Source organism: Ricinus communis, chromosome 6, assembly GCF_019578655.1.
Source record: "Ricinus communis isolate WT05 ecotype wild-type chromosome 6, ASM1957865v1, whole genome shotgun sequence".
Classification (NCBI taxonomy): Eukaryota; Viridiplantae; Streptophyta; class Magnoliopsida; order Malpighiales; family Euphorbiaceae; genus Ricinus; species Ricinus communis.
In genome coordinates this window covers 13,353,423-13,375,837 of record NC_063261.1, presented here as the reverse complement: position 1 = coordinate 13,375,837, position 22,415 = coordinate 13,353,423, and the positions used below count along the sequence as shown (strand labels likewise).

The window sequence follows — 22,415 nt, the reverse complement described above, 5'->3', positions numbered from 1 at the left end:
TTGGTAAAACATTATTTTCAAAAATTTCATGTCCAATAAATCTGATTTTTGTTTGACACAATTTCATTTTTGGTGCAGAAACGACTAAACCATTTTGTTTAATTATATTATAAAACTTATGCAAATGAGAAAAATGTTGTGCTAATGAATTTGAAAAAACTAAAATATCATCAAAGTAAATAATGGTAAATGATTAATGATCATGGAAAATATCATTCATAATTCTTTGGAATTCTGATGGAGTATTTTTTAGTCCAAACGGCATAACATTCCATTCATAATGACCAAAAGGAACATTGAAACCAGTTTTGTAACGATCTTTTTCTTTAATTTGAATTTGCCAAAAACCAGACTTCATGTCAAACTTTGAATAAATTTTTGAATTGTAAAGTTTTTTCAATAAATCTCTTTTATTAGGTATAGGGTATCTGATCCATTCTAAAACTTTATTTAAGGGTTTATAATTTATAACAAGTTTGGGTACACCTCGTTCTCTTTCAGCTGCGTTATAAACATAAAAAGCAAAGCAGCTCCAAGGAGAACTAGATTTACGAATTAATCCTTTTTGTAATAATTCATCAATTTCTTTTCTGCAGTGGTTTTCAAGTTCTGCGTTCATATGTATAGCATGTGATCTTGTCGGTATGTTATCTTCAGAGAAATCTTTAACATAAGGTAAAGAGATTACATGTTTTTTCCTATTCCAAAAAGCATTTGGAACAGGTGCACATGAGTCATTAGTAAAAAGATTTTCAATATTTTTTATTTTAACTTTTGTCACATCAAGGTCTAATTCTTCTTTAATTTTTAAAGATAAAATTTTTTTATTTAAAAAAGTAATTTATTTTTTCTTTAAAACATTTATATCTTTTTCTTGTTCAGAAAAAATAAATTTAAAACAAATTTCTTTTCCTAATAATCTAGTCTTAATACCGTGAGTGTCAACTGAAAAAGGATAAAGCAAGGCTAAAAACGGAGTTCTAAGAATAACAGTGGCTGAAAGATTTTTAATCAAAATAAAAGAAGTGTAGAAACATAATCCATCATTACAGATTTTAACTTTGGAGAGCTTGTAATTTATTTGCATTCTTGAACCGTCTGCAGTATGTAATTTTTCAGTTGTTTTTTCAAAAAACTGTGTAGGTACAATTCCTTCTTGAATACAATTTTGATCGGCTCCAAAATCAACTAAAGCGATCGTCTCAATTTTAAAATCATTTATAAGAATTCTAATAAAAATAAACCATTTATGAAAATTTACTCTGGTAATATGTGCTAAAAATTCATTAACATGAGAATCATTAGTGTTTTCAGTAAATTCAACAATTTCTTTATTTTTCCCATTTAGTTTTAATTTTAAGATCCTTTCTTTGAAATCTAAATTTTCATTTTTCAAATCATTAATTTCTTGTTTTATATTTTTAATTTCTTTTTGTAAATCCTGAATATTTGGTGTAGAATTTCTAGAAGATTTTGGTTCAAATCTTTAAAAAATTTCTTTTAAATTGTAAGGTACAGGTTCAGATTTTTGGGTCTCGTTATGTAAAATAATATCCCTTAATTTTTAAAAATATTTTTCTTTATCTGTAGGATCATTTATTTTGTCAATTAATTCAAAAAGATCTGAAAGAGTTTCTTTTGATAAAACATTTAAGATATAGTTGCAAAATAATAATTATTTACGATAAATTATAAAAATTAATTATATAAGATTAAATTTAAAATAAATATTTTTTAATATTTCTTAATAAAGATACACTAAACCTTTAAATCAAATAATTTCTTAATTTCTGAGCTATTAGGTTAACTGATTTATTTACCTCTTTCTCATGAGATTGTACTTGTTTGCAAAAAGATAAAGAAAAGAAAAGAAAAGACTATATAACTCTATGGTGCATTTTATTAAACTTTAACATGCAAGATATATAATCATGGGAACCACTTTCTAGATGTCCTGATTAATCTTATATACACTTCTAATTTTTTTTTAAAATAATATCAATAAAGTTAAAATATTCTTTAGGAAAATTCATTTTAAAAATATTAAGTAATAAAGTATTAGAAAAATAGCGACTATTAGATTACTAGAATTATTATTAATTTAATAAAACATAATTGTTTTGTTAAAATATTATAATAAAAAATATTATAATATTTTTTTATTGCTATTATATTTAATTGTTTTATTTTCTTTTCAAATTTGATAATTTATTATGCACAAGATATTAATCTTTTTTAATACTGCAAATTTGAATAGAATAAGAATTTTGAAAAGACTTATATATTATATAGATAAATTTAATTAATAAATGATTATATTAATTATATATAGCACATAATTAGAAAGATTGGTAAAAATTGATTCGTTGAGCTTTTATATTTTATTTATATTTTTATTAAAATTATAATTTTTTAGAAAAAATGTAAATATTTAATAAAATAAAATTAGATATTTGAAAAGGTTGATAATGGATTGGAGTAAAAGAAATTTGAAGTATAGCAACAATTGACAATATTACTTTTTTATTTTAATATTTTAGTAAAAATAAAATAATATTTATCAAATTAAAATAACTTTAACGATTATGCTTTATCATCTAACTTAAAAAGACCTTTGCATAAAAGAATATTTTAATTTTAGTAATATCATTTTTAAAATCACGTGAAAATTAATATATAAAAATATAAAAAAGTAACCTCAGGAAAAATTAAGTAGAAATAAATCATTGCAAGAGGTCGTCCAACAGAATTGCAAAATGAGATGGCGGGTTAAGTTTAAAAACTGATACCAACGTGGCAAAACGCAATTGGCAAAATCTATAAGCTTGAGCATACGGAATCGTATCCCGCTCACGTTAAAACGAAACCAGGAAGACAAAAGCCAAACACTCCCTTATAAATCCTTAATAAGCCATCCACCATCCAAGGAACATAAGATGATATAGATATAGGATCCACAGCACTTCGCAGCGCGGCCTCCTATTTTCCCTTCCTTTTAAAAAAAGAAAAGAAAAAGAGAAAGCAAAATAAATAAATAAAAATTTTCACCTTCGCCTTTTAAAATTAAAACCCCTCCCGCACCGCACCCTCTCTTTTCTCTTTAATTTTAAATTTAATTATTAATTAAAAAGAAAAAGAGCGATCTCGAAAATTCTAAATCCCCTCTTTCTAAATTTTATTTTTAAATTTTTATTTCTTTTTTTTCCAAAATCCCCATTCACTATGGCCTTTCACGTAGCTTGCCCAATTACATGGTTAGTGTTGTTATTGTATTTCTATTACTCATTTAACATTTACAAGAGAGAGCACTCTTTCTCTCGTTCTCTTCCCTGTGTGTATACAGATACATATCTCTCTCTCGCGCTCTGCTAATTTTTAATTTTTTTTTTTGGTGTGTTTGTTTGGTCGCAGCCGTCGGATTTGCTACTGCGCGCTAGGGTTTCCGAGAGATCTCCAGAACGCGAAATCGAAGGCGGAGTTTCTGTTAGAAGTTTCGAGAATCGAGGAGTTCTTGAAAGATCCTTTTCGAATTAGGGATTTTGACGATTCCTCTTCCACTGTTCAGGTTCTTGTTCCTAAGGTTTTACCGGTTCCGGCGCCGCCGCCGCCTGCTCCGTCGTTGTCGTCGTCGCTCGCTGCTGTTCCTGCCGTAGGAGAAGATGGCGGCGGCGGCGGGGGGTTGGGAGAGGAGGCGTCGGCTCATACTAAGCGCGTTGCGCTTCAGAAAAAGGCTGCGGCTGCTATGGTTGCTGCTGAGGATTATGCCAGACGGTTTGAGTCTGGTGATATGGCGGTGAGATTCATGGTTTTTGTTTGATTTGAGTTTTGGTAAATTTGATATTGTTTATGTTTTGTGTTTAATTTTAATATGTGGCATTGTCTGGCAGCTTGATGTTTATATGTTTGATTAATTGCAAGTATGTAAAATGAAATTTGGTGGTTAATTGTGGTTCATTTGATAATTATTCTGTATTTGGACCTCAGCTCTGTTTTATTTTGTTAAGTTAAATTTATACTGATGAATTTTTTAAGTTCATGTTCAAATTAGATTATGCAGGGAGGTCTTGATTGTTGACTAGTTGTTTGTATTGTTTGTTGTGTGCTACTGCTACAGATTCAGCAGATATATATTTTTTTAAAAATTTCTTTTGCTAAATTTTAAAATTATTTTCAGGTTGCCACAAAAGATGTTGCTGGACATGAGCAAGGTCTGTCCAATGCGAATGTAATGTGCCGAATGTGCTTTTTGGGTGAAGCAGAAGGAAGTGAGAGGGCAAGGAGGATGCTTTCATGCAAAAGTTGTGGCAAGAAGTATCACAGGAGCTGTTTGAAATCTTGGGCTCAACATAGAGGTAAAAAGAAATTAATGATTGATAGTTTTCCAAGTTGCAATATGTTTGGCTTATAATGTATGTGGGATTGATTGCAGATTTATTTCACTGGAGTTCATGGACATGTCCTTCTTGCCGAATATGTGAGGTACTTTAGGATTTGCTTCTATAATTAATTACATGTTTTTCTGTTCTGATAAAAAGATCTATAACTATGCATGTCAATTTATGTGTTCCTGTCCATCTGCTTATTGTTTCTGTTCAAAGCTTCAGTTAATCAACTTTGCTATTCATAAAATCTGCCCATTTTCAATATTCCATTTATTATTCTGCGAGATTGCACTTACAACAGGTGGTATATGATTTCAACATTTTTTGCTTGCTTTGGTGACTAATCATTATTAGGTTGTTATTTAATGGGATTTGATCTTGAACTTTTATATGCCTCTTGTTTTCTTTAGATATGCCGAAGAACGGGAGATCCAAATAAATTCATGTTCTGCAAAAGGTGTGATGGTGCATACCATTGTTATTGCCAGCATCCTCCACACAAGGTGAGGTGTTGAGTGATTTGTCCTGGGTATCATATCTAGATTAAAATAGCATTATTAACATTTGTCTTGGATGTTTCAGAATGTGAGTTCTGGACCATACTTGTGCCCGAAACATACAAGGTGTCATAGTTGTGGGTCTTCTGTACCAGGAAATGGCCTAAGTGTGAGGTATTGATCTCCAATGGATAGCCTTTGCTCATAAACTTGGTCTTTTTTATGTGTTTATGTTTGGATAATTATTTTTTTCTCTTTGAGTACTCGTCAAATTGGGACCATATTTACATTACAGTTATCATGTTAATAGGAAAAATTACTTTTATTGATTTCTCTTGATAGTATAATGTCTTTTCCAGTCATAAGCTGATTCATGCTTTAGGACTTCATCATTAGTTTGTGATACCTATTTAAGCAGTTTATACATATAGCATGTAAAGAAACATGTTACATTCATGGATTGTGATTATCTAGAAGAGTTTATATAGTCAGCGATGGAGCACTTTTACTTGCGGGTTTAATGATCCCTGAGTTCAGTTTATTCAATTGTTTTTAAGACCTTCCCATTGATCTGTAGGGAAGTGAACCAAATTTGTGTTTGTAGTTCTTGTTCCTCTAGCAGTAAACAAACTATTGTCTTTTTTACTCTAATGTTAATTTATCATTTGCTTTAAAAACTCTCAGGTGGTTTCTGGGATACACTTGCTGTGATGCCTGTGGAAGATTGTTTGTGAAGGGAAATTATTGCCCTGTGTGTCTGAAGGTACTGTAAACTAACACTTCTGTCAAATATAAGATTCGTTTGCTAATGTTTTCTATATTGATGATTACATTTGAAGACTTTAAATGATCTTTTACCAGTTTAGTATCATACTCTTTTTCTCACTGATAGTTGTTGGACATCCACTTGTGCTATGTTTCCTTGTGTAAGGATGTGCTTGCTTTGTACAACCTTCGCTTTATACATTTTTTAACTGAATGGAATTGGGTCAACTTGGTAGGTTTACAGAGATTCAGAATCGACACCAATGGTTTGTTGTGATATTTGCCAGCGGTGGGTGCACTGTAGTTGTGATGGCATCAGGTTTGTTGCTGCCCTGTTTCTTAAATAGAATCATCGATGATACTGTTTCCAGCTGCTAGTTTATGAAGATTGTTGATGCACTTGTTTGTTCGAGTCATATGTGCTTGATTCAATTATGCTGTATGCTAGCTGACATTGTATAGGCTTGCCTTGTTTTAAAGTGGCTGAATAATTGCATTTGATATACGCTAAATTCTAGTTAATAAAAAGTTCAGTCTTATTCAGTTGTGGTTATACAAATGACAATGGATAGATTTGAGCAACTATCAGTTGTATAAGCGCATGGAAGAAACATTTATGAATAATAGTAGATTGAATGATCAACTTTGCTAATAATTTGCTTCCAAATGTTATTATGTCTTTGCTGTGATGTAGTTCAGAGGAATGTTGGACAAAAATATGATAGATTGTGATGCATTTTGATACAAATTTTAACTTCCTTGTTGGCTGAACTTGTAATGGAGGACTCCTGTTTATATAATGGAAAGGCTTAGTGTACTTAAACTGAGTCAAAGAATGCAACTTATTAAAGCAAGTACACCTGAATGAAATTGGTAGAGGATTGGTACAAATATCAGGCTTTTAAGTCTTATGAGTTTCTTTTCTTTTGTGCATGTTGAACAATGTAATATGTCTGAGCTATTTCTTTATCAGCGGCTGCCACTCCTGCATGATAGGTTTTTTTTGGTTGCTTATACTTTATTGCTAGCGCTACTTCGCTCCTAAATCCTTTTTTGTCTTAAGTTATTGGATTTTGTGGTGCGAGTATTAGGTCGCTTATCTTAAACAAATCTTTTGCAGTGATGAAAAATATTTACAGTTTCAAGTGGATGGAAATCTGCAGTACAAATGTGCCACATGCCGTGGAGAGTGCTACCAGGTTTGTTAAGTTTTGAACCTCTTAATATCTCGTCTCTTGGTAGTGATTGTGTGTGCAGAGGTGATTTCTTGCTAGTGCTTTCTTGTTCTTTCATTTCTTTTGATTGCTTTGTATGTTTGTTCTTTAAATAATTGGATTATTTTTATATATATCCAGGTAAAGGATCATGAAGATGCTGTTCAAGAGCTCTGGAGGAGACGAGATGAAGCTGATAGAGGTTTAATTGCAAGCTTGAGGGCTGCTGCTGGGTTGCCAACTCAGGAAGATATTTTTTCTATTTCACCCTACTCTGATGACGAAGAAAATGGTCCCATGATGCTCAAGAATGAATTTGGACGTTCTTTAAAGCTCTCTCTCAAAGGGTTAGTTGACAAGTCTCCAAAGAAGAACAAGGAATATGTAAAAAAACCTTCATATAAGAAATTTGCTAACAGAAAAGGATTAAATAGGACAGAGTCACATCAGCATGAGATTCAATCTTTAGGACACAGTTCGGATGATAACAAAAATGACAATTTGGAGTCTCATGATAAAGGAAGACCAGGTGTATATTCTTCTTCTATTGCAGGAGTTGTGAACCATGCTGAAGGAAACTGTTCTGTTAATCAGACTGGGGTTTTGAAACACAAATATGTTGACGAGGTGATGGTGAGTGATGGGGAACGGACATCTAGGATTGTTAGACTGAAGAATAAGAAGCCTCATGATTTGGATAGCGGGGATGATGCTGAAAAACATGCTATCAAATTTAAATCTGTGAAGGCCAAGAAGCTGGTTATTAATCTAGGTGCTCGAAAAATAAATGTAACCAATTCTCATAGATCTGATGCATCCAGCTGCCAAAGAGATCAAGATATGACAACTCCCAATGGTACCGTAGTCTTCTTTACTGCTATTGCCTTCATCATTTTTATTATAATCATTGGTGCTAAACTTTTCTCATAATTTATAGTGCTAGTGATTTGTACGAAACTATATACTAGGAATATGTGAATTAGTTAGCGCTCTTCTGTTTGTCTTGTTGTTCCATTTCTTATACTTTGAGCTCTATTCTGCCTGGCATGCTAATAGAATTACCAAGTAAATTGTGGGATCCTAGTGCTTTGATAGTGAATGAACTAAATGACAAGGGGTGCTTTAGTATTAATGCTCTGTAAATTGAAATGCAGATTTCCCTTTTTGTGGGTGTATTCTATTACAACCTATATATCAAACTTGTTGATTACATTGGAGCTATCTTTTTATTCTCTCATTTGGTGATTTACATGTTTGTGAGGTAGTATAAGATGGGGCAGTCTTGCTTTTGTTTAGAGAGATTCATTTAGGCTTGATAATAAGAATGTAAGAGAAGAGGCAAGTGTTCATGCAATTATATGCAGGTGATGGTCATTTAAAATTTCCATGGTGCTTCCTTTACAAACTCATTATATATTATGAAGACCTTGTACTATTGCTCTATTCTTTGTTTCAGCATTCGGTTGAGTATCTTTATGAAGTAATGTGTTAGGTTAGCTTCTATGCGCTTCTAACATGTCTTGCTATTTGTCAAAGAACTCCATCTTGTATGTCTCTGACATTAGTTTGGTGTTGCCTTCATACGAAAAGTAAAACTTTTAGCATCCAAAAATGATTGGATTGTGAACAATCTCTGCTTCTTTTCTTGAGCAGGCAGTGAAGATACAGGCCAACATCTAATGAGTGACAGGTTCGTGGGGGATAGACATGAAGGCAATGCTAGATTTGGTGATGGTAATGTGCTGCTGTTCCAGTTTATTTGCTGATAAAATTTAGTCCTCATGTTGACGATAATCGGTGTCTGTGAATGGGGGATCTTCTACTTATAGTTTTTATTAATACTATGTTTTACAACTTGCAGGAGATACAGTTGATCACTCTGTCCAAATAAGAAGTTTGAAGTTTCCTCGGAGGGAAGGAAATTTTATCAAGTTCGGAAAAGTGAAAAATGAAACTTCTAACTTAAATCCCAAATTTCAGACAGGGAGTGATGCTGATGGTGAAAAAATGGTTTCGGTTTCATCAAGTAAAAGAAGCATTGATGGATGTGGGACAGCTGTTGGGCCTGTAGATGAAGTCCCCACATTAAGAAGTGATAAGGTGTCTATAGGGAAGCAACTAGAAGTCAGGTCTGAGACACATGCTGAAAGCAATGATGATTCTGGTGATGCATCTTTGCCAAAAGACTCCAAAATTTCACTGAAGTTAAAGATTAAAAATCCTAATCTTTTAAACCAATATTCTCGAAAGCCTCCACCTGAGGAAGAAAAGAGTTCCATAAGGGGCCAAAGGTCAAAAAGAAAGAGACCGTCAAGCTTTATGGACAAATCACTTTTTAATGAAAATGAAGATATCACTCAAGCACACCAAGATAGTGAGATGCTGGAAGCTAGTTGGATATTGAAAAAGTTGGGTAAAGATGCAATTGGAAAGAGAGTTGAAGTTCACCAGCCATCTGACAATTCATGGTGAGTTATCCTTTTCATCCCTTTGCTTTGCAGGGGAGGGTGTGGAGTTATGGGAAAGGTAGAACATAGGAAGAAGTAGATTGCTGAGCAGACCATATTCTCCGTGGTCTGAACAATATTCTGCATGGGTCAATTTATGATGCACTCGGCCCCTGCGTCTGCATAATGTATGAACCATTCTTACATTTAAGATAAAAGGAAAAAGTCTTTGCTGTTGCATTGAGATGGAAACGAGTTTTAGAACCCTTCCTGTCCTAATGGGACTGTTGGAAAATTTGACTATGTTTTTGGTTTCTCTCTTATTGGCTGTTGATTATGACTTCCTAATCCAGGCATAAGGGAGTGGTCTCTGACACTGTTGAAGGCACATCGATGATATCAGTCACTCTGGATGACAGTAGAGTAAAAACCTTACAACTTGGGAAGCAAGCGGTCCGCTTTGTTCCTCAAAAGCAAAAGAGGTCACGTGAAGGTTGAAGCTGTTTCCCCGGTTGCTGATTATCATCACATCTGGAGACTTCTTCCATATTAGAGGTGAAGCAGCAGTCTCCATGTACAAGGACCGAAGATATTAAAGTATGTTCGGTTGTTGCTTGTAAATTGTAACGCTGCTGTTTTTTCGAAAAGCATTGTCTATTGGGGCTGGTCGCTAATTTATATGAAGAAATGATCCTGGTAAACCAGGGATTACTTTGAAGGGAGCATTCGTTCTTTATTCTTCTTTCTTTTTCATCCTTCCCATTCTCCACAACATGTATTTGGATACACATTTGATTTAGACATATAGGTGTAGTTTTTTTTTGTTTCTTTTCTTAGTATTTGCTTGGCTGTATTGAGGCATCTAGGTAAATATGCATGCCTTAGTGTTGAGGATCAGTGAATAGCAAGTGGCATTTGCCTTGTTAATTGTAGTTAGAAACTTACTTAATTGAGTCAATTGGGGCTAGGCCTCTGTTTTCCAAATTTAATTCGTCAAGGATTTGCTTGATTTCCATTGAGGTGGAAATTCTTCTGCATCAGGTAATGTTATAGACCACTCAAAATAACATTTGCAGGGGCCATATTTCATGTTTTATGGTTTGCATGTGCAATCTGAAAACGAGCAGTTCTTGAAAGGAAAATTCAGCTGGAAACTACCAGATTGTTGAGTGTTGTTATGCGGTGGAAAATGTTGGATCTTTATATATTATAGAGCTCTATGAGGATTCTCTGTTTCAATAGGACTTGGGTTTAGCCGACTTCTCAAATTTTGTATATAAGAATGAGAACCATGGTCCATGGGCAAATCCACAGCACATTTTTCCCAAATTCTTAACTACAGTGCTGTTGTTGATTAATTCATCTAACGGCAATGTGAAAACAAATGACACCCGACCCACTTGAAAGGCGGTGATACCCCTCGTCGCCTCTGTACCAGAAACAGATGCGCTACCCAGCGCGTATAACAGTTAAAATATAACTATCAATCCAGACTTGAGGCATTTCGAATTGTTTGTTGACACGGACAAAATCAAGGAAAACCTCTGAAAACCTCTGAAATTATTCCCGTCTACTCTTCCAATGCCAAACGACCTGTCATTTCTCCTCTGTTAGCAGCGGAAGAAAGCAATATTATCCGAACCGATTCAAGCATCGAAGCATCAATATTTGGAGGAAATAATTTAAAGTTCAACCGGTTTAACTGTTGGTTTTTTAATAATAATAATAATAATAATAATAATTAATAGATAATTAATGATAATAATAATAAAAATAATTTTAAAAAGAAAATTTATATTCATGATGTTGATATACATTTAAACTATAAAATTTAAAATTATTTTGCTTTATATAATTTTAGATTAATAAATAGCTAGCATTATTTTAATTTTTATTATTTATTCTATTGAAGACTAATATATTATTTATTTATTAATTTAAAATATTTTAAATTCAAATTTTAAGTTATTTTAATTTTAATGTTATGACTCATTTGGTTCATTACTACTTATGCGGTTTTCACGGTTTGCAATAAGTCTTATAATTTTTATCAAATTTCAACAATTCTTTTGTTGGTTTTTTAATAAAACTGATATTTTCTTCTTATGGTTTTCGGTTTCAACAGGTTCAATCGGCATGTCAGTTTGGTTCTAATAACATTGCAAGAAAGTCTTCCAATAAACGATATGTGTAGCGTGGGAGCATTGTATTTTATAGAAGGAAATTTTCTAACTGAGGCAGACAATTCTAAAATGGATAAAGAGCCAATTGCTTTTGAATTTATATGTATGGGTCAAATATTTATCTAATTTAAATTATTTTAATAAATAATATCTTGAATTTATATTCAATGGTTAAATACGTCCATTTTATTTTTTTCAGTAAATAACTTCTTCAACTTGTATCCAGAGATTTTTTAAAAAATGAAATTACATTAGATTTTTAAGCCTTAATTGAATTATAAAAATTAAAAAGAATATTTATTTTATTTTACTAATATAATATCTAGTGACACGTTATAAAAAAAATATATTTAGTAAAATTTAACATTTAAGGATTATTAATAAAAATAAATATTATTTTTAATTTTTATAATTAAATATTATTTTACTTTTTTAAAAAATTTAAATTAAATACATTTAACCTTTCAATACAAGTTCAGATGCTATTTATTAAAAGATTTAAATTAAATATATTTTATTCTTAATTATAAATTTAGGTCGTTATTTATTAAAAATATTAAATTAAATAAATATTTAACGCTTCGTACATAAGTTGGGGGGCGAATTGCCCTTTGTCCCTTCTAAAATTCAGAGAACACATAACAATAACAATAGCATAACCAAGCTAAAGCTAGAGAGAGAAAGCATGAATGCGCCAGACCGATACGAGCGATTCGTTGTTCCAGAAGGCACCAAAAAGTAAAGTTTTTCGCATTTCTCATTTCTCCTTTCTCTTATATTTATCTCTTTCATCGTTTTCTTTATCTTACTGTCTTCCTTTGTTAGGGTTTCATACGAAAGAGACACCAAGATTATCAATGCGGCGTCGTTTACTGTAGAGCGAGAAGACCACACTATCGGCAACATTCTTCGCATGTACTCATTATCTCTCCTTCCCTTCTTTTTTCTTATGATATTTGTAATTGTAGCTGAATTTAAAAGAAAAAATCGCTAATTTGAATTGTTGTAAACAAAAAAAAAAAAAAAAACAGGCAGCTACACAGAGATGAAAATGTGCTCTTTGCTGGTTACAGGCTACCTCATCCTCTCCAGTACAAAATCATTGTTAGGGTTAGTATCTTTTATCCACCGTGTAATTTCTTCTTTTCTTTAGCATGAAATGTGGGAGTGTACTCTTAAATTCAGGGTTTTAAATTCACTTTGCTTTTATAGATTCATACAACTAGCCAGTCTTCGCCAATGCAAGCGTATAACCAGGCTATCAATGATCTCGATAAGGAACTTGACCATTTGAAGAGTGCATTCGAGGTAACCACATTATCTCCTACTCTCACAGTAATAACGATGGTATTATTTATGTATATATGTCTATGTGCACAATGGAGTTTCTGTTGCTGACGTAAATCATATAGTTTGCATTATCATAAGCTTGATTTCAATTATGCTGTATCAAGCAAATTGTTAATTTACAAAGCTCAAGTCCTTGCAGTTTCAAAAATAAAGAAATTGTTCCATATAAAATTATATGTTGAAAAATCTATTATTTGACAAACTAAGCGATTAAAGTCCTGCGTAATAGAATAATTCAAGGACTAAAAAATAAACAATTGTTACAAAATTTCGATTGAAGTGTATTATAATCAAAGTGTGAGGGACTCAAGTGCAGTGCCAGTCATATATTTTTATGATTGAAGGACTAAAGTGTTGAGTTGTTAACAAAACTCAGGACTAAATGCGGTATTTTTTGAAAATAGCAGGACAGAAGTGTTTTAGGTGTTAAACCTCTGGTGGTTATTTGTTTTTTTCCCTTGTTTTTATCTAGGTGAGTTAAGTGCCTATGCCACTTTTTAGTGCCAAAGGTTGCCTTCTTTGCATTTTTAGGAGTGTCTTAGGCCTAAAGGTACTAAAAAGGGATCCTGGTACACCAGTAGTTGGAGGTGTAGTAGAGTTCTTACTTCTTATTGCGTCTGAGCATGTTTGTTGGTTCCTATCTTAAAATGAGGTCGGTGTCATAGACATGTTACACTTTTCATTTGGGTGCAAAGTTTGTTGGTAGTCAGACTTGTATATTTGCTTGCTGCTTTCCGCTCTAGTTTCTGGAATGCTTGCTTCTTTATGTTTGGGTGACAAAGTTTGTTGGGTTCTCGTTTGCTTGCTTTTCACTCTAGTTTTTTTATTTTATTTTGAGGAGGGCCAGGAAAAGTATTATCATTGTCGAGCATATTTGTTTCTTTTGTTTAAAACCTTGATGGTTGTTCTTCTAAAATAATTTGTAGGGTGAGTTGGCCAAGTTTTCAAGGGATTATTAAGCATGCGGGTGTTCAAGGAAGGCACTGTGGGTGTCAGTTGACAATGTTGTTTGATGGAAGTTAGTTAAAGGGTGATCTTGATTAAAGTTTGATATCACTGGATGTAATTAATGAAGGACTTGTAGCTGAACTTTGATTGTGGTAAATGATATTCAAGAGATAGCATGCTGATTCTGTTAATGGTTTAAGGTGTTAAATGTGAATGTCTGAGCACTTAAGGATTCTTGTTAACAAGACATGCCTAGTCCAAATGAGAGCAATTATCAGTAGTTTTTATGTAATGGTTGCAATGATGTTTTATCGAGACTTTAAGTAGATATAAATCTAATAATTGGAGCATAAATTTCATTTGATTTTATATCATCAGTTATAGAAAATTTGTAAACTCGCTATTTGTTAATTTGGTTAGTTAGCTACACTTGTATTTTGAAAAAATAAGAAAGAAAGAGAGAAAGAAGAAAATACAATATTGTTTTATATTTTGTAATAATAAAAAGAACAAAATTTCAAAAGAATTCAAACTTATTTTATTAGAAAGTGAAAAACCAATCAGGTTCTGTTTGTTTTGAGGTGATGCTGAAACACATTGGAGAGAAACTGGAGAACTTTTCTTTCGGCAAAATGCATTTTTAAGCTTTTGAATTTTTTAGTTTTATTTTATTGAACTCTTTAATTTTTAATTTGTTTCATTTAGTATAATTAAAGCAAAAATAAAAATATAAGAGCTCAATAAAATAAATAAATGTCTATGAAACATGTGTACATTTTTTTAATAAAATAAAAAATAAAAGTATAAGGTTTAATATAAAAAAATAAAAATCTTGGAGCTCAATAAAATAAAATTATAGCATTTAGAGGCTTAATAATGGATTTTGCCTTTCTTTTTCTTTAAGTAATGTTTTGGTAGGAAGCATAACGGTTGAAGAAACGTTAAAGATATGTATGGCATAAAAGAATCTGTTGCTACTTGTTAGGTCAAATTTTAGCTGCAATTACATTATCTATTTGAAACACAGTGAAGTTTTTCCATTCTACTAACTATAATTTACAATTAATTCTGGTTCTTTTCTATCTAACAATTCCAACTATCTCATTAGACATTTACATGATAGAGAAATCGTCGTCCACTCCCTTGAGTTCTCCTCTAAGGTGGTGTTGTTGGACGATTAAGACTGAGGTCTTCTGTGAGAAACTAGAACCGGATAGCACATCCCCTATGGGACCTAATTCTGGACACTGCTGCCAATCATTCATCCCAACTGTCAGTATTGAGTTCACCCTTCCTCCTCGTCCCACTATGATCAGTGCATACTGCCCTTCCAATGATTTCAGAGTTGCATAGGTCTCAGCTGAATTCGCAAGATGCTTCTCCATATAGGATACATGCCCTCCTGCGACATATCTTTCGTAGAAGTGAGCGAAACACTCGTCGTCAAGCTTCATCTCTGCTTCCTGCTCAGCTTGATTTATTCTGAAACCGCCAGCTCTTCTTGAGATTTGATCTGAGTTGTCATCCAGTAGAAATCTTATCACTGTCAACTTCACTCCTGGATGTCTAGCAACACGACCTGCATATGCCAATGCTTCTCTGTCGTCTTTGCCACCAATGAAGATGACTGCTACATGGAATGACCTTGGCATAGTTGATATCTTCTCTGCCAATCCAAGACCTCTATCTACAAGAATCCCTACTGAACATGGGGCATTTCTAAGAATCTGTTCCAAACCAGAAGAATCGTTAATAACATATTTGTGATTACATTGGAACTGTTACAGAGTATTTCGCGAATAAGTTAGAAAGATGAAGAATTTTGAACAAAGAGCTTACTGAATTTGCAATTTTACCTTGCGGTTTACGTAACGGAAACCAGGATGACCACCGTCTAATGTTCCATCAGAGCGTTGACTCTTGTGGAAAGGCAATATGATCAAGGAGATCATTAAGTCCTCCGCTAAAATGCAGATATCTTGTGCCATGGAATTAAAAGTTGAAAGAGCAAGCATTCTTCTGAGAGTGATACCATCACCATTTTCATCCACATAAGCTTGGATTGACTGAGTTATTTGATCTCTCATGTCTGTGACTTGCTTATCAGTTACTGTCACAGTGTCCACCCCATTACTCTGCACCAATGTGGCAGCTATTTGCTCTGTGAGTTCAACCATGTCAGTTGCATAAACCAGAATTCCAGGGTCAGATGTCCCTCTAGAAATCTCCATGAAGTTGATAGTTGAAGGCACATTATGCTGTCCATGAATGCATAGCAGGATCCGAAGCTCAGTTGAGGGATCAAGCCATTGAAGTGCCCTCCGATGAGTTGGTGCACGTTTCCTCGCTCTTTGGATGATTTCCATCACAATTGATGGAGTGTGTACGACAGTAAAGAATATCACAATAACCATCATACAGGAGACTGAAGTACTTGTAACTCCAAACTGGCATCAGTTAAACAACACAAAGGTTAGGTTTTCACTACTAAAACTGCCTGTTTGCATGCGTAAAGAATATTATTCCAGATTCTGCAAATTTAGTTGATAAATTTTGATCTCCTAGTCTTATGGTAGTACCTAGGCACCTATTTCATATGGAAGTTTTAACACGAAGGGCATATGATGAGAAGCAACCATACTCACAGTGCTCAAGAGAATAGCCAAGAATACATGGAAATGACCCTTTGCAGTCAAGAGCAATCCGAGTTCAGCAGATTCACGCCAATGATAACCTAACATTGCTCCACAAATGACTGTTCCGACCATTTTTCCAAATAATGCTATTACTGTAAGGACAGCGAATCTTCCCCATGTTGCCAATTGTCCAGGTTCAAATTTATGGAGATTAGCATGATAACCCATCCAAAAGAAGAAAAGTGGGAAGAAAATGGTTGTTAACAGATAATTGATTTTACCAACTGCCCATTTTGAGACTCTTCCCTCACTTGGTAGAAAGATTCCTGCCATGAATGCACTGAGAATAGGGCTGTATCCATAAATTGGCGAGGCAGTACAAACCATGACCATGAAAGCAATTGAGAGTACTAAATGTGAACCTTTCATAGGTTTCCCTTCAGGGTTTTCATTGTTTACCCAGTTCAGAAAAACAGGTGAGACTTTGGCTGCAAAAATTGTTTGAAGCAGCAGGGCAGAACTCATAGTTAAGGCTTTCGTGAATTGGGCAGAAATATCAGCAACTCTTGATGATGGAGGAATAAAAACATATCCAATGCAGATGAGAAGCATGGATATCATATCAGAATGCACTCCTGCTGCAATCACAAGCTTTCCTATATCCGATTTGCCTATTTTGAGATTGGTTATGATCCGAGTTAGGATGTGCGAGCCACTGCCGGAGAGGGTGATTGAGAGAGAAAGGGTAAAGCCTATATCTGCTTGTTTAGAATACTGCAGAAATGGGGTTATACTGCAAGCCAAAATGAATGTGGATACCATCCCTGCATAGGCTATTATTGCAGGCTGAGTTGGTGGTTTAAAGATCACATATGGATCCATTTCCATCCCTAACACAAACATATAGCAAATCATTCCAAATTCTGCCACAAAATTTAGTGTCGTTATAAACTTTTCGTCGAAAGAGTCCCGTACCCATGGTATGTTTCCAATTAGCAGTCCTATCTGCACAGAATCAAGATTAAACAGAACAGTATCACCTCAATAAGTTTTAAGATACATTTGAGAAAAAAGATAAATAATCATTTCCATATGTTCTAAATATGCCAATTTCCTGACATTCTATCCCTTGAGAAGTTTCTGAAGTATCAAAAAAATAAAAAAGAATTACTACATTAGTTTCTGGCTTTCTTAACTTGGTAGATTATGCAGACTTCTCTCTTTTTTTTTTTTGGGATTTCATTCTGATATGTTCCTTTGACATAAAGGATGAGTCTTGGTGCAGCAATTTTAATGTTCAAATGACAGAAACAACATTCTTGTAATAAAAGAAAAGTTGCATTCGTTAACCCTATCTGCACAGAATCAAGATAAAAAAGAACAGTATCAGAAACAGAATAAAAGAAAAGAAGAAAGAGCACTTACAACAATATCAGAAGCTATGCGAGGTTGAGAAAGAGGCCTAAGCAGATGGTGTAAAAGATGACTTAAAATAAACGTCAGGATGAGTCCAACAATTTTGCCAGGTCCATTTCTAACAGTATATGTTATAAAATTCTGACAAGTTGATTCCTGTGCTGGTGATTTAGGATTCATATTAGCCTTCTGGGCTGCCATTGTCCTTCTCTTTCCTTTCTTTCTTTTTCTTTCAAACCAGCACAATTCTTTTGCTTATAAAACTTCTCTTCTATTTTTGTTTTCTGTTTCATTGCAAGAAACCAATGTCAGCATTTTCTTTTTCTTTTCTCTTTCCCATTTGGTTTCTTTACCAGATGAGCTGAGTGGTTGAAATTGATTCACGTATTACAAGGAGAAACTGAAGCAGAGAGTTGAGGAAATTAAGCCATGTAAGTGACTCTTGAGGCTTACAGGATTGTGTTTGTAACTAAAAACATGCATTATAATGGACAAGGAAAAGAAGTGAAGAAGCTATCCACATGTCAAGAAATCTGTCTCAGAAATTCTTATACATACATTATTGGCAGAGTCATTGGCCAGTTGGTCCAATTTAGTTTAGATAACAGCTAATTTTACAGAATAATGAAGTTGTATATAATTTTCTTTTTTGAGAAATATATGCATGGAGACAAAATCTTTTTGAGAAAATAAATTATGTATATGATATCTATAATTAAAATTGTAACAAAAAAATATCTATATATGAAATGATATTTATGGGAGAAGATAACAAATAACAAAACAAATGCACACAATTCAAATTACTGTATGAGACAAATGAAATCAATACATAGATAAACAAATTAGTAAACACTACATCATTGGAAAAGTATACTTCCTTGAAGTTTAAGGGCATTAATAAATAATTTATGAATGTAGGTAATTAAGACTTTTTAAGTAGAAAAATTAAAATTTATAAATTTTCTTTTAATATTATTAGTAAGATTGAATTTATTGGTGAAGGTGTTAATTAGAAAGAAAGATAGAGAGGAAGGTTAGGATTTGCAATTTGAGAATCTCAGCAGAGTTGAACTCAAATAAAATGTCAGCAAGAACATATTTAGAATTAAAACTAAAATTAAATAAATTAAGATTTAATGTATTCACTGTATTCACTATATTATTTGCAAGTCATATAGAATGCTGATTGAGCCAAGAGAAGTGATGATTAAGTCATTGGCTGTGATTATAGCAATACCATTGCTATTTTGTTATTTATTTTGAAGGATTGAAAAATATTTATAATACTTTAAAAGTATATATTAGGAGGCCATTGCCCCTCAATGTCTTGAAGAAGATCTGCCACTGGATGTTTGCTTATGTGTTTACATGTTAGAAAACAATCAAATAACTCAGATGTGTCTTGGCTTCTTTCTTTAGCAAAGTGACTACTTTTCACATATAAGAAAATGCCATAGAAGTAAAAAAGAAAACATAAACCAAAAATCCAAATAGGCTCCTTACATGCCCTGCTTGGCTTACATTAAAATTAACAGTAGGTTCCATCTTCATAACTTGTAGAGACACTTCTTACTGCTTGACTTTTCCTGCAATCGTGTAAGTTTTGAAGGCAGTTCTGATGACACCAGAACCACCCCAAGTAATCTCAAACCCCTCAACAACATTTTCAAACAACAAATCCACACCTTGATCTTTAGCAGTATTGATAGCTGAACCTGATCTCAACAGCACCAGCATTCCCTTGAATGATATCTCTTTCGGCACGTCTAATGTTCTTGGCTGCCCACACCGACACTCGCAGAAGGAAATGGAAGTGTCTTTGTGACAATGAAAAGCATATTTTGCCTTTGGATCCTGGAAAGAAACCGATATCTCTTAGAAACACACCATATGAGGATCATAGTGTCCAAACAGCAATTATACCTCCTGGCTTTCACAGAAGATGCTTGACCTTAAGAGTAGGGTCTATCCAGATCACACCAATGTCAAGCTACTGATAGTCTGTACTGTCATCAATTGAATTTTAAGGTCCAATTAAGGATTGATGATGGAGTGAAACTCAAGGATTGTAGACAACATGGTTTATCTGCCCTTCACTCATGTCAGTTGCAATTACTTGGATCATAATCTTTGGTAATCTGCAGGGAAAACATAGTGACATTATAAACATGCACATTTACTCAATCAAAGGCCATCTAAACTGATCAATGAACCATCACTATAGCTCTTCACTTTAATTAATTGGAGTATACCTTGGTATCTGGGCAAATGCCATTGCTTTCATTTAGTGGCTGCAATCGACTCAATCTGTAGAGGGGAATGAAACTTTCAAAAGTTGTACCTATCATCATATAAAGGAGGAAAAAGAAGTAAATAGCATCGGTTGATTCTCCCCTCGGCTTATGCCACATCAATAGAAATAACTTACTCAGCTAGCGAGTCCCATTCCCTAACTTTCCCCAAATTAAATCCTAATTAAACCCTAATTGAACCCTAAAATCCCCAAATTGAACTTTCCTATTGAAGCTAAAGCACCGTTGCACAACTGTTACCCTCAATCTCTCCTTCTCATCTTGTCTTTTCTTCGAAAAATTAAATATTTGTCCTTGAACTTCATTACCTGTGATTTGAGTTGCACATTATTGACAAGGTATCGCACAATGTCTCTTGGATGGGGGTAAAAGGAAGAAAGCGAAAGACAACCGTGTACTATATTAATTTTATTGATTATTATTTTATAGATGTGTTTGGGCAAATAATCTGTATTGAAGACATTGAAGAAACAAATAATGCAGGGAGGATTGCAAACAAATGTTGCATTTAGATAAAAAAATTTGATGTAATTCTATTCCAATGTAAATTTATAAATTTAGTTATTCTAATACTGTATTGCTTTATGTTATATGTCTATTAATATGTTTCATAGTAATGATAAATTGGGTATTATTACTGTTTGGGACAAAATGACGGTCAAATTCTATGAAAATGAGGTTTTTCAATGGGAATCTAATGGACCTGTAGTTGTATTTTCCTATCGATCATAATAAAAGAATTTAATGGTAATGTTATTATATTTTCATTTCTCATTGGAAGTGGTATGGCTAATAATTTATTTTATATATTTTGATGTTAACAGCTCTTTAACAACAAAGGTTCTTGAACCTAGATATTCCTAATGTCAATGATTTCAAACTAAGGTAAAACTAATATTACTATTTGTTTCTTTAATTAATATAAAAATTATCTTTACACATTTATTTTTGAAATAAACTTTATACTTTTACAAATTGGCTGACTCCAGCAAAAAAATTGTAAAATTGCAAATTGAAAATCGTCCTATCCACAATATTGAAGCTGAAAAGAATGCTAATAGAAAAATAATTGTTGAGTTAATGTCTTTAAATATTACTATTGATAAGGTATTGATTGCAAGATGCATCTCTAATTTTGTAAGCAAATTATTAAATAATTAACTGTGTGTAATTTTAATTATTTACATATGATTTTAGGATATAAAATTCACGTGTAAGGAAACTATAAAAAATATCGATGTGATAAGTGATTGGTGGTATCGAGCATGTCTACGGTGCACAAATAGTGTTTAAAATTATAATGCCCGAGTTCAGTGTAATAATTGTAGAGAATTAAAAGATCTTCTAGTCTATTGACATGTATACTATTTTGATACATAATATTTAAATTAAATTAAAATATTTTGATAGGTACAAGTTGGTGACTATTGTAAAAGATAGTACTGGATTGGTAAAGTTTCTTATCTTCAATCATGCAACAACCGAGCTCATCGGCTTACCGGCATCAAATATGCTCAAGGCTGCAAAGATAAATTTTCAGTGTCTCTGTTAATGACAAGAATATTTGGAACGGAATTTTTTTTCCAAATTATGGTTATTACTAGAGCAGAAGACTCTTATGATTTTCATTTAAAGTCACTTATATTTTTAAGGACAATGATGAATCATGATTAACCGACTGAGTAGCACAACAAGCACTCCTACGGATTCGATGCTACTTCAAAGACCGATAGGAACTGAAGTTAGACAAAGTGTGAAAAGGGTACTTAATATTTCAGATGTTGGTGATAGCTCTTCAAAAGAAAAATCAAAATCCAATCAAGAAACTGATACTCAATCCATTAATGAGTTGCATTTGGATCTCTTATATGATAACACACCCGCTAAAAGAAATGCATTGACTAAATATTATAAACTTGCTAACTTTATAAATTCATTTACTGCTATATATATGCAGAGCTACCTCTTTATTATCACCTATAGATGATGAGTTACATTTGGGTCTCTTCGTAGATGATGCACCTAACAAAAAAATATGCATTGAGTAAATATTATAAACCAGTTAATATTATAAATTTATTTATTATTTGATTGTTACTGATTATATATATATTTAAATATGTAAATCAATCTGCGTAGATGACGACTGATGTGTTTAAATTAGTATTCGCAAGTGTACGAACCGAATGATAGTTCGAACAATCTCACCACGAGATTGATCTCACAAAGAATTGTAGAGCATATATTATAAAACTAACTATC

General features: G+C 33.0%; 3 protein-coding genes and 1 long non-coding RNA gene across 5 annotated transcripts; 2 read left to right on the top strand and 2 right to left on the bottom strand.

The window, feature by feature from the left end:
* Positions 1 to 3,094: 3,094 nt before the first annotated feature.
* On the top strand, positions 3,095 to 10,289 carry LOC8259314. 2 transcript variants are annotated; one of them, XM_015718400.3, is made up of 13 exons: positions 3,095 to 3,254; positions 3,412 to 3,793; positions 4,175 to 4,352; positions 4,430 to 4,479; positions 4,793 to 4,885; positions 4,965 to 5,053; positions 5,564 to 5,642; positions 5,881 to 5,963; positions 6,765 to 6,843; positions 7,000 to 7,714; positions 8,512 to 8,592; positions 8,720 to 9,326; positions 9,659 to 10,289. In XM_015718400.3, the coding sequence occupies exons 1-13, from the start codon at positions 3,223 to 3,225 to the stop codon at positions 9,801 to 9,803; spliced, it is 2,613 nt and encodes an 870-aa protein (XP_015573886.1). In that variant the 5' UTR covers positions 3,095 to 3,222; the 3' UTR covers positions 9,804 to 10,289. The 2 variants fall into 2 exon arrangements, with proteins under 2 accessions (XP_015573886.1, XP_048231583.1); XM_048375626.1 differs by lacking the exon at positions 3,095 to 3,254 and having other exon boundaries at positions 3,274 to 3,593; positions 3,667 to 3,793.
* Positions 10,290 to 12,065: 1,776 nt separating this feature from the next.
* Positions 12,066 to 13,977, top strand: LOC8259315 (DNA-directed RNA polymerases II, IV and V subunit 11). Its single transcript, XM_015718380.2, has 5 exons — positions 12,066 to 12,226; positions 12,314 to 12,403; positions 12,520 to 12,598; positions 12,701 to 12,796; positions 13,765 to 13,977. Exons 1-5 carry the CDS (start codon positions 12,174 to 12,176, stop codon positions 13,795 to 13,797), a joined length of 351 nt encoding a protein of 116 aa, XP_015573866.1. The 5' UTR covers positions 12,066 to 12,173; the 3' UTR covers positions 13,798 to 13,977.
* A 789-nt stretch (positions 13,978 to 14,766) lies between these two features.
* LOC8259316 (cation/H(+) antiporter 28) lies at positions 14,767 to 18,160 on the bottom strand. Its single transcript, XM_002517767.3, has 4 exons — positions 17,848 to 18,160; positions 16,432 to 17,427; positions 15,643 to 16,233; positions 14,767 to 15,513 (listed from the first exon to the last, which is right to left on the bottom strand). Exons 1-4 carry the CDS (start codon positions 18,037 to 18,039, stop codon positions 14,899 to 14,901), a joined length of 2,394 nt encoding a protein of 797 aa, XP_002517813.1. The 5' UTR covers positions 18,040 to 18,160; the 3' UTR covers positions 14,767 to 14,898.
* Positions 18,161 to 19,237: 1,077 nt separating this feature from the next.
* On the bottom strand, positions 19,238 to 20,603 carry LOC125370443. The gene is made up of 3 exons (XR_007216416.1): positions 20,094 to 20,603; positions 19,765 to 19,979; positions 19,238 to 19,695 (listed from the first exon to the last, which is right to left on the bottom strand). It is a non-coding gene; the product is annotated as an uncharacterized LOC125370443 (long non-coding RNA).
* Positions 20,604 to 22,415: the final 1,812 nt, after the last annotated feature.